At 35.2% G+C, this 17,521-nt stretch overlaps 1 protein-coding gene across 3 annotated transcripts in view; it reads right to left on the bottom strand.

Annotated features, from left to right (window-relative positions):
- The window catches only part of LOC150093231 (AP-1 complex subunit sigma-2-like), a 120,864-nt gene that overhangs the window by 44,217 nt on the left and 59,126 nt on the right, over window positions 1-17,521 (bottom strand). For all 3 annotated transcript variants that reach the window (XM_090413859.1, XM_090413861.1, XM_090413860.1), the window contains exon 4: window positions 11,967-12,104. In XM_090413859.1, the coding sequence (XP_090269985.1) occupies window positions 11,967-12,104 (138 nt within the window). The remainder of the gene's footprint in view (window positions 1-11,966; window positions 12,105-17,521) is intronic.

Raw genomic sequence — 17,521 nt, 5'->3', positions numbered from 1 at the left:
GAGATGTAATGGATATAAGGAACAATAATGGCATTACTATAGTGTGTGCATGTTGAGAGGGATGTGAGGAATTGGGAGGAACAATTAATTTGTTGATCGTTATTTCTTTTTGGCATTGTAACCATTGGACAAGAAGGTCTGATGAATAAAGGAGAGTTCAGCTGTAATAGTAGCCTGGCTACTATTACAGCTGTGTAGGTGGTTTTCTGTAAACTGAGAAAGAAAGGGTACTATTGGGAAGATGTGCTTATCATATCTAGAAAAGGCAGGCTATTATAATTTTCTTTTTCTATAGTGAACTGGATTCTAGGGTGATGGCTGTTGAGCTGGAGGAGAGAGAAGTCAAATGTGTCTGAGCCATGAAGCCAAACAGAGAACATGTCATCAATGCATCTTAGCCAGATAGATGGTTGAGAACAGCAGTATCAAGAGCATGTTTTTCAAAATGCTCCATATAATAACTGGCTAGAGGGAAGTAGCCAATGATATCAGAGGGGAAAACATTTTTTAGTAAATTTAAAGTGTCAGAAAAAAAGGATATTGGTATAAAAAGAGAGATGACAACAAATCTCGCCATGATATTATTATTTAAAACTACATAAGTCGCATTTTTTATATAAGAAGAATGACAAGTACACTTGGCTAACTTAAAGGAAGTGGGGGGGGAGGAGTCAGTAGCATCTACTATGGGTTGGAAAGGGTTATTAGGGTTATGAATTCTTGGCAATCCATATATCCAAAGGAGGAGGAGGGGTTAAACGATTTTAGTTTTTTTTAACTCTTGCAGATACCACTTGGACAACCACACATAATTGTGGTTCAGATGGATTGGTTCTCACTGGACACCCAATTCTCACTTATGGTTCCAAGAAGCTACTGTAAACTGGTAGCAGCCACACCTCGGTAAACTGTGTCGACCCACAGGCTAAACTAAGTGAGGGTAGCCAGATATGGCGATCTCAAGCAGCGACTGTATTCGGTGAATCGGCTGCAAACAGTGTCTGTACTCCATGTTAGGAGCGGCTGAATTCAGGTCAAGGAGTGGTGATTGACACTTGACGAAACCTAACCACTGAAACCGAATGAACTCTAACTAACCTAAAGATACATGCCAGCTCGATTGTCACCCGGTCAAACAAGGGTCGCACCCATCCACTATTAGGGAACCAAGATAGTGAAGGCAAAAAATATGCTATTGGAACAAAACATCACCTAGTAGACAGGAAAAACATAACAAGCATAGGAATATAAAATGTAAGAATTCTTCACCAGGAAGGAGCATTGTTAATACTACTATGAATTAGACAACTACCTATGGGAAGTGATTGGACGCAACGAAACCAGATAGACTGGAAAAGGAGAATTTCACCATTGACAGTCCAAAATCTTAACTTCAGGCAGGGAGGACAACAAACACCAAGAGGGAGTAGCACTTATATTAAAACCAAAGGCTCAAAACTCTCTACTGTCTTACAATAGGTATGAAGAAAGCAATGAATGTGGCAAAAGACTGCTAAACTTCTGCTCAAATAACTCTCTTTAAACAACCAAATGTTGGTCACTAACAATAACCAACACTCTCTTTAAACAAGATTTAAAACATCAATTGGATCACTGACTATTATTCAAGTATACTCACCAACTTCAACATTATCAGAAGAAGACATTGAGGAGTTCTATACAGATTTCCAAAAAGCAGTACAGCAGACTGTTGTAAAAACTGCAGACTGTGGGAATGGAGAAAGCAATGAACATGGCGAAAGACTGCTAAACTTCTGCTCCAATAATAGAATAACAATAACTAACACTCTCTTTAAACAACCAAAACCCCAAAGAAAATGGACATGGATATCACCAGACAGACAAACCAAGAATAAGATAGACTATATTATTATTAAAATGAAATATATATTGATCTTTAATTGACCATGATTTATAAATATCTAATACCAACAAGTTTCACAGACAGGACTGCCGGGCTTCTTCAGGGCTTATAACGGTAAGAGAAAAAAACTCAAAGTGGCTAGTACAGAGAAAATGGAGTAACACTATTGTATAAATTAAACATTAAAACAAAACATGTAACATTACATGCATGGAGCATGTTGTGTTAGTCACTGTTATGAGAGCATGTCCTGCAGTTTTGAGCAAAATTAAATTCTGGCAGACTGAATGATCTTATTAAGGTTTCTGGTTTCTTCAAGATTTTCTCCAGAACGGAGGACTACAATGTCTTCCTTGAAATTTCTACAATGGAAATCTTCTTCTAGGTAAGGCATGGAGCTGCTATCCCAATCAATGGTATGGTTGGTAATTGTGAAATGATGGGCTAGAACTGAGTTGTTTGTTCTGTCTGTTCATCGAGGAGCCTCGAAATCCAAAAAAAATAACATATTAACATCTATATGTTATTTTTTTCGGATTTCGAGGCTTCTGGATGTCTGTCCTATATAGTTTAGACCACAAGCACATGGGATGTGTACATTCCAGCATGTTTGAAAAAAGCATTAATGTCTTTTGGCGATCTCAAAATGTGACGGACAGTCTTGACCGGTTTGAATGCAACTCTGATGTTGAAAGGTTGAAAAAGTTTTACGATCTTTTCAGACACTGTACCTGCATAAGGAATAACTATTGATGAACTGTACTGCGTGATGATAAGTTGTTGTTGTTGTTGTGGGGGAGTTTCTATGAAAAAATCTTGTTGATTAAATTCCTTGGATAGCCATTTTTTATTAATGTCTCTGATATATGAGTAATTTCATCATAGAGTTCTTTTTCTTCTAGATGATGTTTGTGGCTCTATTTTTGAGCATATGTATTATGGTGAGCTTCTGGGAAATATGGTGAGTTGATTTGAAATGAAGGTAGCGTCCAGTGTGTATTGGTTTGCAGTAGACTGTTAGTTTGATATGTCCATCTGCTAGTTTCTTGATTAGGGTATCCAAAAATGGTAGTTGATTATCTTTTTCCAGTTCCAAAGTGAATTGTATTTTTTGATGAAAATAATTAATTTTGGTATATTAAATTAAATTAATTAATTTAATAAAAGTCCAAAAGAGCTGTTTTTGTGTCCTCCAAATTATGAAGACATCGTCTACATACGTCCACTACACTAAAGGTTTTGGGTCTAATTTTGAGAGGATGTCTGTTTCTAGCTTTTCCATGAACAGATCTGCACAGGGTGGCGAAAAAAGGGGATTGCCCATAGTTAAGCCATTTAGTTGTTCATATATCGTTTCATTCCATTTAAAATAATCAGATTTAAGGCAATGACGAAAAAGGTGAGCCATACCTTCAGGGAAGAGATTGTATAGGATACTGATACCTTCTTCTACTGGGATGTTGGTAAATAAAGATACCATGTCCAAGCTAGCGAGAATGTCTGTCTTTAAGATTGAGATGTTTTACAATTCTTCAATAAAGTGCTTTGAATTCTTAATGTAAGCGTCCGATTTTCTGATATGTCCTTTTAGGAGGCTGGAAAGATGTTTGAACAATAAATATGTGGGAGCATTTCTTCCATCAATGATCGGGCATAGCGGAACTCCACTTTTGTGGACTTTCGGGGCTCCACACAATCGTGGTGTCAATGGGTGCAGTGACTTCAGATTCTGTTGCAAGTCTGTGGACCAACTAGTCATGTTCCGTAACAAGTTATTAGTGTCCTTGTGGTTTTTCCATGTTGGGTCCAACTCTAATATGTGATACGTTGATGAATCTGATAGTAGTTCTGCAATCTTGGATATGTAGTCCTTAGTGTTTAAAATGACTGTGGCATTACCTTTGTCTGCTTTTAAGATAGTTATTTGTTTATCCTTTTTCAAGTTTGAGAGAGCTCTTTTTTTTCTTGGGGTGTTATGTTTAGGTTAGGTGGCTTTGAAGTTGAAAGGATAATATAGTACTTTTTAACCTCAGATCATTTTCCATCGTTTCTGTAAAGGATGAGAGTGCTTTCTCTATGTTACTGATGACTTACATATTCCTAAGGTTAACTGATGTTAACCTTAGGAATACAGTCTGATGTGATGGCAAAATTGAATCCTTTCTTAAGTATTTCAGTTTCTGGTTGTGTCAATATATGGTCCAAAAGTTTAAAAATCACTTTTTTGTTATAAGCCCGGACAGCCCCGTCAGCGAAACTTGTTGGTAGTAGATGTTTATAAATCATGGTCAATTAAAGATCAATATATATTTCATTTTAATTATATGTTTGAATGACCAAATATAATCTAAACAATGAACAGACTATATTATTGTAAACCAAAGATGGAAATCAAGTATCCTAAATTGCAGATCCTTCGCTGCAGACTGTGGATCAAACCATAAGCTAGTATTAGCACATCTAAGAATAAAGTTAAAATCTGAAAGCACTTTTAGAGTCAAAAGGAGACTGAATGTAAACAAAATACAAGACAACAACAATATTCTAAGAAAATATCAACTAAAACTAGATAAAAAACTGAAGGAACTACCGAAACAGAATATAAACATCAAAGAACATTGGTGCAAATTAAAGGAAATAATATTAAAATTCTCAGAAAATACAACAGGTTACACTGAAAGAGAAAGTAAAAAGGATTGAATCTACGAGATAAAAAGGTTAAGCGACCAAAGGAAAAGCATGAAATTAAAACAGAACTATAACAGAAATGAATATAATAGATGAACTAGAGAAATTAGAAAACTAGTTAAAAGAGACAAGAATAACTGATTAGAAGAAAAATGCAAAATGGCAGAAGCTATCAAAAGAAAATAACCTCCATGGATTATATAAACAAATAGACCAAATTAGTAAGACATGGACAAAAATGATAATGATCAAAAACAAAGAGGGACAACTAATTGAAAGTAAAACACAAAAAGAATGGCCAGATGGGAAGAATACTTTAGAGACTTATATAATAAAAACAGCTCTCAGGATATTACTATTCTAGCAACTGAAATGGAAGAGGAAACAAATATCTTTACCAAAGACATAATAGCACACAGCATAGATAAACTTAAAACTAGAAAAGCACCTGGTATTGATCAGATACACGCAGAATTCTTAAAAGCAGGAAAGGAACAACTTTTGGAACCATTAAAAACATTATTTGAAAGAATCTACAAAAATGAAGCATTGCCTACTGATTGGACTAAATTATAACTCCTACATACAAAAAAGGAGATAAAACAGAATGCAACAATTACAGAAGCATTAGCCTCCTCAGTATTCCAAGTAAGGTTTTTATGAAAGTACTCCAAAAACAAATTAAACCATATATAGAACTAGCATTAGGAGAAGAAAAAGCAGGTTTCAGACCAGGACGAAACACAACTGCTCAACTATTCATCTTAAGACTGCTAATAGAAAAGACACTAGAGTACAACCAAAGTTGCTATATAAATTTCATAGACTTTTGTCGGGCATTTGATTCAATCCGTAGAAGAGAACTATGGAAAACTATGAACAAAACAATAAGAATAATAAAGAATCTGTATGAGAAATCTGAAGGTGCAGTATGAGTGGGGGACACCTTAACCAACTGGTTCCACAGAGAGAGCAGAGTAAGACAGGGATGCAATCTGTCACCAGAACTGTTCAATCTTATATTGGAAGAAGAAAGCAGTAAGGCCTTAAACAAAGAAGACTCTGGAATTATTATTATTATTATTATGTGACACCTCCAGGGAGTCCAAAGACTCATCGAGGGAGAGTGTGCCAACAGCATCGAACGATTGATCCCTTCCAACTACTACCGTGTTCAAACTTGCTTAATTTTTTGCTGAGCCATTAGTAGCAGAGGTTCTACCAATCGACCAACCTTTGCTGGCTTAAAATATATGGGAAAAATATAACAAATTTAAAATTTGCAGATGACATGGCATTACTTGCAAGCATGAAAGAAGATCTACAAGGAAGGAAGAATGTATAAAATTTGGATTAAACATAAATATAGACAAAACAAAAATTATGCAAATAGGAAAAAGAAACACCAATCTGAAAATTGAAATTAATAGTAAGAATCTAGAGCAGGTAGAAAACTTCATCTACCTTGGAGGAGTAATTGAGTACAATGGTGAAATTACAAAAGATATAAACAGACGAATCAGTCAAGCATCCCAAACTTTTGGACGACTTAATAAAATATGGAAGTCAAGAGACATCAAACAAGTAACAAAAGTAAGAATCTATGAAACAATGGTCCTCCCAATACTCCTCTATGGAAGTGAATGCTGGAATCTCAAAAAGACTGAAGAGAAAAAATTATTAACTACTGAAATGGGTTGTCTAAGAAGATTACTTGGAGTATCTCTGCTGGATAGACTAAGAAACGAAGACATAAGGAAATGACTAAAAAGAAATAACAATAGTAGACAAAATCCAACTGCGATGGTTTGGCCATGTGACCAGAATGGGAACAGAAAGATTACTATCTAAAGCCCTGAATACAACGATAGAAGGTAAAAGATCCAAAGGGCAGCCCAGAATTAGATGGATAGACAAAATAAAAGAGGACCAGAAAACCAAATCACATTTGGCCTCATTTGGTGCTCATTTGGCCTCATCATCATCATAGATGATGGAAGAGAGAAGAAAAAGATCCAATATTTCATCTCAGTCACTGAAATGAAATATAGGATCGATTAAACTTGTGTTTAATTATTATATGCTGCATTCATTCCATTAAACCTAATAATGAGTTTAAAACAGCACATAAGTCAACCACGTGATATGATGTGCTGTTTTAGCTACTTTCACAAGATTCCCTTTAAATTTCAATTCTGTGTTCACAATCACTTCCCCAGTCCCTGGTCTCATCAGTTTTATGCAGTTCTGCTTCATTAATATAGTACACAGTATGTGATATCTTCTTCCAAAAGTGCATTGCCTTAAAGTTGGCCACAATAAACTGGAAGACATTTATCTTTGCTCATGCTGCTATTCCATTTAAGTCATCCTTCAGGATCTCTGTTCTAGTAATGGACTAGTCATTATTAATATCATGTTCTAACATAAAGATGTACACAAGTTCACGTGAAGAACAGATACAAGAAATAAAAGCCTCACTGACTATGTTATTGTTGATAGTGATATCTTCATGCTTGTTCAGAATTCAAGGATGTACAGAGGATATGAAACTGGAAGTGACAACCTTAGTTTTAAGCAGGATAAAACTGAATAGCACATTGAAAAGAACAGCATGTAAAAAGGCTTTAAAAATGATTAAAGTTGAGCTTTTACAGGTAAACTATAGACTCAACTATACAAGCATTATTGAAGAAAGAATGAAACTCAAAACAAGAATCAAATCTTGAAGTCTCAGTGGCAAGCTCTGAAGAAAACATTGATTGATTCAGCTACAGAGGCATGTGGTGAAGTTGTCTGCAAGGATAGAAAAATAAGAATGCCATGGTGGACACAAGAAGTTAAAGAAACGGTCCAGGAAAAGAAGAAAGCATACCGAAAGTTGCTAGCAAATAAGTCGGCAGATGACCTAAAAGAATACAGAGAAAAAAAAAATGTAAGAGAGCTAAACTATGTGTCAAAGTAGCTAAACAAAAGTCATGGGTAGACTTTGGTAAAAACATGGAAGCTAAATATCAAGAAGGTAGCTAAAAGTCCTGGAGGCTACTGAAAAAGCTTAGAAATGGAGGAAAGAAATACTGTAAAAGAAATAGATGATAAAGATAATATGAATACTAAAGATAAGGATATCCTAGATGTCTGGAGTAATTACTTTGAAGGACTGTTAAATGAAACAAGCAGTGACAGAACTGTAGCAGAAAATTTTTTTTAGGAAGTCAACTGAATAAATTTATATGGAATAAGAGAGAAATTAGTCAAAACATTAAATTAGCTGTGTGCAAGATAGTGTTCAAATTAATTTCAACTTATGGATCTGAGAGCTGGGTTACAAATAAAACACTTGACCAAAGACTAGAGACCACAGATATGAGAGTCCTGAGAAAGATTAGGGGTGTGAAAAGATATCATTAATGGTAATATCATATTAAAAATGAGGACATTAGGAAAGAGCTTGACATTATTAGCATGCAGCAAATGTGTCAGCAGAGCTAATCTCAGGTGGTATGCTCACTTAAACAGAATGGGAGAAGATTAGCAAAATAAGTGTTCTCTGGTAGGTTGGCAGGAAAAAGACCCAGAGAAAGACCAAGATGTGGGTGGATTGATACAGTAAAAGTGCCTTAGAAGACAGAAATATAAGATCTGATAATGTTGGAGTCTTGACAGATAACAGATTGATTTTAAGGAAAACTGTTGATAGAAAGTTAGTAATGATGTAAATTCTTCATGTAGTACTATCATAATACCCTGTACATGCCTTAAGGGTGCATGCCAGGAATTTGATGATGATGTTATTGTCCATTTTTCATCTAGCTATAACTTGTAAAAAATTGGAGATTCTCTGCAGACACTATGCCTGAGATCATGGTGTCTGCAGAGAATTTGAATGTGTTTCAGGCATGGTATGATGAGCTGTGTATACACACAGCTCATCATACAAAAGGAACCTCCTAGATGAGTCTGTGACTCCATGAGGTCTTAAGATAATAATAATAATATTCTAGATGTCTAATGTAATATTACTTTGAAAGACTGCTAAATGAAAGAAGTAGTTTCTGGATGGTGGTAGAAAACTCCCAACAGGAATGCAATCATGAATATATATCCATACTTGAAGTTGAAAAAATAATCAAAAACCTAAAATGTGGAAAGAAGCTGGAATAGATGAAATTCAACCAGAAATGTTCAACCTCCAAACAGAGGTTGTCAGGATCAATTTTTCACTTTAAGACAAATAGTTCAGAAATCTTGGGAATATAACAAGGATTTGTATTTAAGTTTTGTTGATCTGGAAAAGGCATGTAACAAGGTGCCAAGAGTAAAGCTCTTCAGAACTGTCCCATTTACACTACATAACTGTAGTGTAAATGGGGCATTATATCGAGATACACAGTTTCTACTTAAGCTGTAAGTCAGCAGTTAGAAGTGAAGGAGGTACAGGAAGATGGTTTGATATTAAATCAGATGTGTGAGAATGGTGCACACTATCTCAGCTATTATTCATTATCTATATGGATCACATTATGAAGAAAAGCGGTAGCAAATCTGATATCAAAATTGCTGATGTCAATCTTAGCTCTTTCATTTATGCAGATGATATTATACTTATGAATAAATCCAGTACAAGTCTAATATTCCCTGAGTAAACTGAATAACTGATGTAATAAATTTGGATATGAAAATCAGCAGAAATATTGAAAACATCAACTGTGTCCTGAATGGTGAACATATAGAACAAGTAAAGCATTTCAGCTATTTTGCACGATTTTTGGTGAAAATGGTAAATTATACATGGAAGTAAACAACAGAATTACTGTCTGACCACAGATGTGAGAATGCTGGCTGGCACAGTGCCAAGAAAGGTCAATTCATGTTGAAGAGGGAGTAAGGAATAAGACGATATATGAATTCGTCACCAACATGCGAAATCACGTACTTCATACATACAATTTTTCAACAGTTGTACAAGCAAAATAGTTACTAATTTAAAAACTAGAATTTTCATAAAAGAAAAACTAATTTTCCAACATATAATAATGATAAACACTCATCATTGATTACCCTATTATTGGAATGGATTCACCTTCTTCTGCCATGCAAGGAAGTGACAACTGGTCTCGTATCTGTAGTTGTGAAGTGGGGAGTGAAGCGATGGCACCAATGGCAGTATCACATTAAAAATGAGGATATTAGGAAAGAACTTGCCATTGTTAGTATTCAGGAATGTGTTAGTAGAGGTAATCACAGGTGGTATGGTCACTTAAACAGAATGGGAGAGGAAACATTAGCGAAACACGTGTTCTTTGCCAGGTTGGCAGGAAAAAGATCCAGAGGAAGACCAAGATGTAGTTTGATTGGTAAAAGTAAAAAGTGCCTTAAAAGATAGAAATATAATGTTGGAATCTTGCCAGATAACAGATTACTGTATTTTTTCCATGTATAAGACGATACTTTTTTTCTAAAATATTTAGACTAAAAATTGGGGGTTGTCTTATACACGGGGATGGGACAACCAGTTGAGGGACTCGCAGTTGCCATGGCGAAACTGCCAGTACCTTGTCTCCACAAACAGGCTTCTGCCAATCACTAGCCTTTGTTAACTCTGTCGATTGACGTCATTAATGGCTAATTCTGAATAAACCAATCAGAACTCTGAAAGCATTCATACGACTGCAACTCGTTGGTGGGGTAAGTTAATGCATTAACAATATTTTGAGCACTAGATGATAAAAAATGTCCAAAAATAAAAACTGATTGTCATATTCTTAAAAATTCAAATTAAGAGTCATCAATTACGCAAAAGAACATGGAAATAAAGCTACAAAGAGACAGTTTGGACCTCCTCCTACTGAGTGTATGATTAGACAGCGGAGAAAACAGGAAGACAACTACTCAAGATGTCAAAAATGAAGAGAGCCTTAAGAAGAAAACCAGCAAAATGGCCAATTTTGGAGCAGAGGCTTAAGATTTGGATTATGGAGCAGCACCAGAGTGGGATATGTGTGTCAACTAAGCTTATTCAATATGAGGCAAAAGGTTTGCAAGAGAGATGAACATTGTTCATTTCACAGGAAAGGCAAAATGGTGCTTCATGAGGAGAGAAGAATTGACTATGAGAACATGAACCAAGTTAGCCCAGAAAATGCATTTTAAATGCATCACTAAAAATGCATCTTAGTATGTATCTTAAAAATATTACCTAATTACTAAATATACTTTGAATATTTAAAAAAATATCAAATGCATTCTGTTTTATGTTTAAAATATTGATTTCTTAATTTTGGGTTTCAAAAAAGTAGGGTTCGTCTTATATATGGGGGCGTCGTATACACAGAAAAATATGGTAATTTGGAGGAAAATTGTTGATCGGAAGTTAGTGATAGTATAACTTTTTCATGTAGCACTTATCACAATTATCCTGTGCATCCCCTGAGGGTACATATCAGGAATTTGATGATGGGAAAAAAAAAAGCAGCAGCAGCAGCAAAAGAGAAATGCCAGAATTTTTTTTTTTTAATGTTATTCCAAAATTACATTTTATGCAGACTGTGGAAAGAATGACATGACTAATAAAACTGTTGATTTCTTGCCTTGTATGATTTTCTTACTCTATCTCAAAGAAAAGTTTTACTATCTCGAAGGGTTATGACTAAAAATCCTTTATGCAATCTGCACTTTAAAAGCAATCAGTTTAGTAAGGGAACCATAGTAACAAAAAAAAACTTTAACTGACAGTTAAAATTTCTATTTTATATCAATGTGAATTCCAAAGAATTTAGGAAACATATTCATCAATTATTATTATTATTACGGGTATCTCCATGGAGTCAGTAGACTCATCGAGGGAGACCCAAACTAGCAAAACATCTGTCATATCTCTTCTTGAATTCATTTACAGACGAAGAGCTCACAACTAAGTCAGGCAATGAATTCCACTCATTCACCACCCTCCAGGCAAAAAACCTTGTTCTGACACCTTTGTTAACCACACTCTTCTTTAATTTCCAGGGATGACCTCTTGTTCTTCCATCACTATCACACAGCTGAAACATTTCCCCTGCATCAATCCTATAAAAACCTTTCAGTAATTTAAATGTTTCTATCATATCCCTCTTCTTCGCCTATCAACCAATCTCTGCAATCCACAAGCTCTCAATCTATCAATGTAGGGAGCATTTTTTACATCACTCACCAACTTGGTCACTCTTCTCTGAACCCTCTCCACAGCCTCCTCATCTCCAAGGAATCCAGTTCAATTATGTGTAAAAACAATTTTATTACAGAGAAAGAGTTTTGCTAATTAATGAGTTAAACCATGAAGAGAAAATTACACATACACAGGAGATTTATCAAATGTCTGAAATGAAAGTTTTGCATCAAAAACAAGTCTTACCTCTTGCAATAGATCTTGGGCAGCAATAGCTTTAAGAACATTTTTCTTGCTTGTTTCCTGAACTTCACCTCCTAAAAGAAGCTCATCCAGTATAAAATAGGCTTTTTCAAAGTTAAAAATTATGTCGAGCTCACATACCTGTAACAATGAGTTATTCCACAATTACATAAAACTAGTACTATTCATTCAATATTATCAAAAAATAATATATGTTGTATTAATGCAATATTAAATCATTCATTCTTTCCCTTAGGGTTACATGGTGATCAGCATTCATTTCAGACAAATTATGGAGACTACAACCATGTCAGAAATAATTATTTTAATTTCCTGACGTCTCAACCTTCATACCAAGGTCATCATATGGAGTATACACACACACACACATATATATACAGGAAAACATTGCTTAACGTGAATTCGATATGCGCAACAATCAGTTAGCACAACCGAATGAAATGATACTATTTCCTGCTTTAAGTGAGTGATTAATCAGTTAATGTGATTTTTTTTATTATGTGAAATTTTACATTATGGGAAATTTTTTGTCGGCAATCTAGAGCGAGCGGTGACACTCGTCAACGTAGCAGCCAGTGGACTGGTGGCAGACAGTGGCTGCAATTGACTTAAAGCTATCATTGCAAGCACATGTGCAAACTCTATTCTCTTGCTCAATCACTTTTTCTTCATTTTGCTTTAATTTAGTATAAGGCTTTATTATATTCAACTCCTGATATGGAAAAGAGAAAGACTGATAAAAAAGGCAGCAGTAATAAAAAGAGAAGAAAAGTAATTACGTTAGAGGAAAAGCTGGAAGTCATTAAGAGACTTCCTCTGGAAGTCATTAAGATTCTGCAGCCAAGTTTCCTGAAGAATTGTAAAGGATAATTCAGGAGGGTGATTATGATTACCGTCAAATATTTAACGTCGACGAAACTGGTCTCTTTTGGATGCATATGCTGACAAAAACTTTCCTAGCTTAAACTGAAGAATCTCAACCATGCTACAAAGTATATAAAGATTGTCTTACGCTTTTTATTAAGAGGCAGTGCAGAAGGCGACTTTAAACTCAAGCCTATGTTAGTTTATCATGCGCAAAATCCAAAATCTAACATTATTGAAGAACTCAGCACAACTGGAAAAGAACCTGGATTTAATGAACTGGATAATAAAGATGTGAAAAAGTTGTTCGATTCCCATTCAGAACAGTTAAGCAAGAATGATCTCCTTCAACTAGAAGAACAGTGCGCATATAAAGAAAAAAAAGATAAGAAGTGCAAACAACAAGAGAATGTTACTACTAAGAAGCTAACTGCAAAAGAACTTGAGCTAGTTTTCAGTCACATTGAGTATGCTAAGGAAATTTTGTTTGATGCTGATCCTGATATGGAACAAAGCTTCGAAGTCTGCCGAAATCTTGATAAAGTAATTGCCAGCCATAGCAAATTTGCACGACAAGATGAAAAAGTCGAGCACTATTCAAACATCTTTACTTTTTTTTTTTTTTTTTTTATAAAAAAAGTAGCTCAATCAAAGGTTTAGACAATAAATAAAAACTTAAGCAAATGATTTTTAACTTTGATGACTTATACTGCTTATATAACTTGTACTGCAATTTTTTTTCACTAATTGATGGATGAATTATAATTATTCCTATTGTTTATTGTATTCGCTTAGCATGTATTAGTTGATGGATTAATTAATCGCATTAAGCGAGGTTTTCCTGTATACAGAGACAAGCTATATTTCAGTTTACACAGAATGCTAAAGAGACAATGATTTGATCAACAGTTTTATTCTACTGGCTGACCTCTAGTGAAAAATAAATAAATAAAATAAAAATAAATAAAATAAAGGTGGTATTAAGTTCTCATCACTTGCCTTAGTATCTCCCATAATGCAAAGCACATCTCCTTGCAGACATGTATAATGCTATGCATTAAGGGAAGAGCCAAGTGATGAGAACTTATACCACCTTTACCACGAGTTGCCCCAGTCCTGAAAATACTTCAGGTGCAATCCGATAAAGGATTAAACCAAATATATAATTGGTAGCATAGCCAAGTGAAAAAATTTCCATCAACTTATCTCTAATCCAGAGAATTTTAATAAGGTGTGACACCTTTTGGCAACTGGTATAAGTAAATATGACTTCTCCATTACTTCCACCTTAGTATCACCACCTCTGGGTCTGGTTCCCACTGATGAGACCTCAATTAAGGTCAAAACCGGATAGTGGCCATTACCTTAATGCATAGCATTATACATGTCTGCAAGGAGATGCTTTGCATTATGGGAGATACAAAGGCAAGTGATGAGAACTTATACCACCTTTACCACGAGTTGCCCCAGTCCTGAAAATACTTCAGGAGCAAACACAGAATGCTTTGTGCCTGAAGTATTCTTTAAACCAAATTTATAGTTGGTAGCATAGCCAAGTTGAAAAAACTTCCATCAAATAAAATAAAATAAAATAACTAATCAAAGCTATATTCTAATTATGATAACATCAGAGAACAATTTCATATAGATAGTTTTATTACAGCAAAAGTGATGTCCTAATTTAACATTAAGGTCTGGAATTACCAACACTCCTATTTATAATTAACTCTTAAGCAGAAAGGTTATGCAGGTAGAATATGTGCCTTCCATATTCATGGGATTTTTAGACCATCATTATTGTTAAGATTAGGGTGGTTGATAAGAATTTCACAAGCTTCCTTAAATTTATGTTCATACCATGTTTTGGTGTGATGTAAACAACAGGTGCCGTTCCAGTCAATTCTACGTAAAGTATTCAGGGCATGATCAGAAAGACTGGCTTTACCATAGTTATTAAATTTAATGTGCCTTTTACGTTCCTTTTTTCAGATAGGAATTGTGCATCCTGTTTCCCCTACATAGGGCAAATTACAGGTGCAATGAATGCAGTATACTCCAGGGTGGGCCAGAGGAAGTTCTTTAATTTTGTAGGAAGTTTAAAGGTGACTTTAAGGTTGTATTTCCGTAGTATTCAGTTGATTTTATCTGATATTCCTTTAATGTATGGAATGGTTACATTTTTATTGTAGTCTAGTTTATTTTTGTTTTTAAGTGAGGTATTGAAGAATTTTGTTGATAGTATTTTGGCTGTAGCCATTTTTAGGAAGGTATTGCTGATAGCTTTTAATTTTTCTTTAAGTGCTTGTTCATTGGAGCAAATCTTCAAAACCCTGTTTTTTAGTGTGTTAATGACACCTAGTTTTTCTGTTGAGTGGCGATAGGAGTTTATGTATATATATTGGTCATATATTGTGAATTGTATGCGTTTATGCTGTTTGTTTAGGTGGCTGAGGAAAGTGTCTAATGTCTGGTGGCCATGGGACCAGATAGTGAAAACATCATCAAAAAATCTAAGCCAGACTTTGGGTTTTAAAGAGGAATATAGAGCACACTGCTCAAAAGCTTCCATATAAAAGTTAGCAATTGGGGGGGGGGGGGGTCATCCCATGGCTGTGCCTTCTGTTTGTAGGTAGAAAGTGTTTTGCTGCAGAAAATAGCCAGAACGTAGCATATGTGCAAAGAGTGGTGTGATATCAGGAATAAATTTATCCTGTAACAGAAGAATTGTGTCATTGATTGGACACTTGTGAAGAGGGCAGAGATGTCAAAACTGACTAATAAATCACTTTTTTCCAGTGTGATATCTATGATTTTGTTTACAAATTGTTGTGCGTTTTTGATACAGGAGAGGGAATGACCCACCAACCCCCTGAGTGTTCATGCTAGTTTCTTGACTAGATAATTGGGGCTTTTCATACCTTCAAATATCTGCCAGAGTGGTATTCTGTTTGTGAATCTTAGGTAAACCGTAAATTCTTGGGGAACGAGCATAGTGTAGAAGTAATTTTTAACTGTATCTTTGGGCCAAGAATCGACTGGTTTTTTCCGGTTGGTTGGGTTTTAAACCCAACCAACTGGAAAAAACCCAAAGTCTGACTTAGATATGCTGACAATGTTTTGTCAATTCATAAAATCATAAAAGTTTTGTATCTCACAGAAATAACACGTGCAAGCATACAATTTTATCTGTAGCAACACTAAAAAAATTTGCTTTATTAAAAATATTATTTGCAAATAAATTGGTAAATCTTATTTTATTCTGTTAAAATAACATAATTATTTATTTATTATAGATACAAGGCTGAATTACGATGAGTGTCACTGTTGAAAATATGAAATATTTTCATACTAAAAGTTTCGTATCTCAAAGAAATAACACGCACAAGTATACAATTTTATCTGTAGCGACACTGCTCGTTGAGCAGTGTCAGATTATTTTGTTGTGTGGATTATTTTGTTTGATTGTTTTATATGTCAGATTATTTTGTTTGATTGTTTTATATGTCAGATTATTTTGTTTGATTGTTTTATATGTCAGATTATTTTGTTTGATTATTAAGTTGTGTGGAATTCATGGACGTGTGGACTGAGTTCGATGGGCGAAAGGATTTATACAAGATGGATGGCCTGCATTTGAATAGATTTGGTGTGAGGAGACTGGAAAAAGTGTTGCTGAATGAAGTGAAAATGGATGTGCAGAACCAGGGAAACTAGAACTACCAAGTAGGAGGGGGGAGTGGATATGCAGACATCAGTGAAGCAGTTGAGTGTAAGAATGTATATAATGTACCCGAGCCAGTACTAAGGACAAGAAATCGGAATGGGATAGTTATAAGAATGCATCAAGATAGGGGTGGGACAAAGGGACCTCTGCATTTCATGTATACTAATGCCAGGAGTATTAGGAACAAGAAGGAAGAATTTTTGGCCTTGATTGGCTCTTCCTGGCCACAAGTTATTGGTATTAGTGAAACATGGCTGAAGGAAGATGATATAGTTAGTGGGATAGAATGTGTAGGTTATAGTGTATTTATAACCTACACATTCGGATAGAGAGAATAAAATGGGGGAGGGGTGTTATTGATGATAGCTGATGAACTGCAGCCAAGGAGAATTGAAGTTGTACCACAGGATAGTGAAAAGAGCTCATTTGAGGCTATTTGATGTGAGATTGAGACTGGAAGAATAAAATATACAGTTGGGTGCTGCTATAGACCAGATGATGGAATAGATGGTGGAGATAGTATGCATAAACAAATTGATGAAATGAGTGGAAGGAGGGTAATTATTATTGGGGATTTCAACTACGGTAACATTGATTGGAATGAGGAGAGGACACATGTGAGGAAGGAAATGGATTTTATTCAATTATTAAGGGATAACTATCTGAGACAGCATGTAATTGAAAATACTAGGGGTGTGAGAGTGCTTGACCTGGTAATAGCATCTGAGAATTTGACTGTAATGAATATGACCATATTGCCACCTATTGGTGAGAGTGATCATAAGGTCTTGACCTGGGAGGTGCTAAAGGTGTGGAATTTTCGATTAAGACAGGGTATATGTGGAATTACCGTGCTGGCAAGTATGACAAGCTTAGGAGATTGCTTGGATCAGTGCCATCGCATGTACAACTGCAAGGGCTGGATGTCGATAGAGCATGGGAAGTGGTC

Source organism: Typopeltis vanoorti, chromosome 24 (assembly GCF_054136105.1).
Source record: "Typopeltis vanoorti isolate ZY-2024b chromosome 24, IOZ_Tvanoo_1.0, whole genome shotgun sequence".
In the NCBI taxonomy this organism is placed as follows: domain Eukaryota; kingdom Metazoa; phylum Arthropoda; class Arachnida; order Uropygi; family Thelyphonidae; genus Typopeltis; species Typopeltis vanoorti.
Note: the sequence above shows the minus strand (reverse complement) of the source record. Positions and strands in the feature narration are given on the sequence as shown.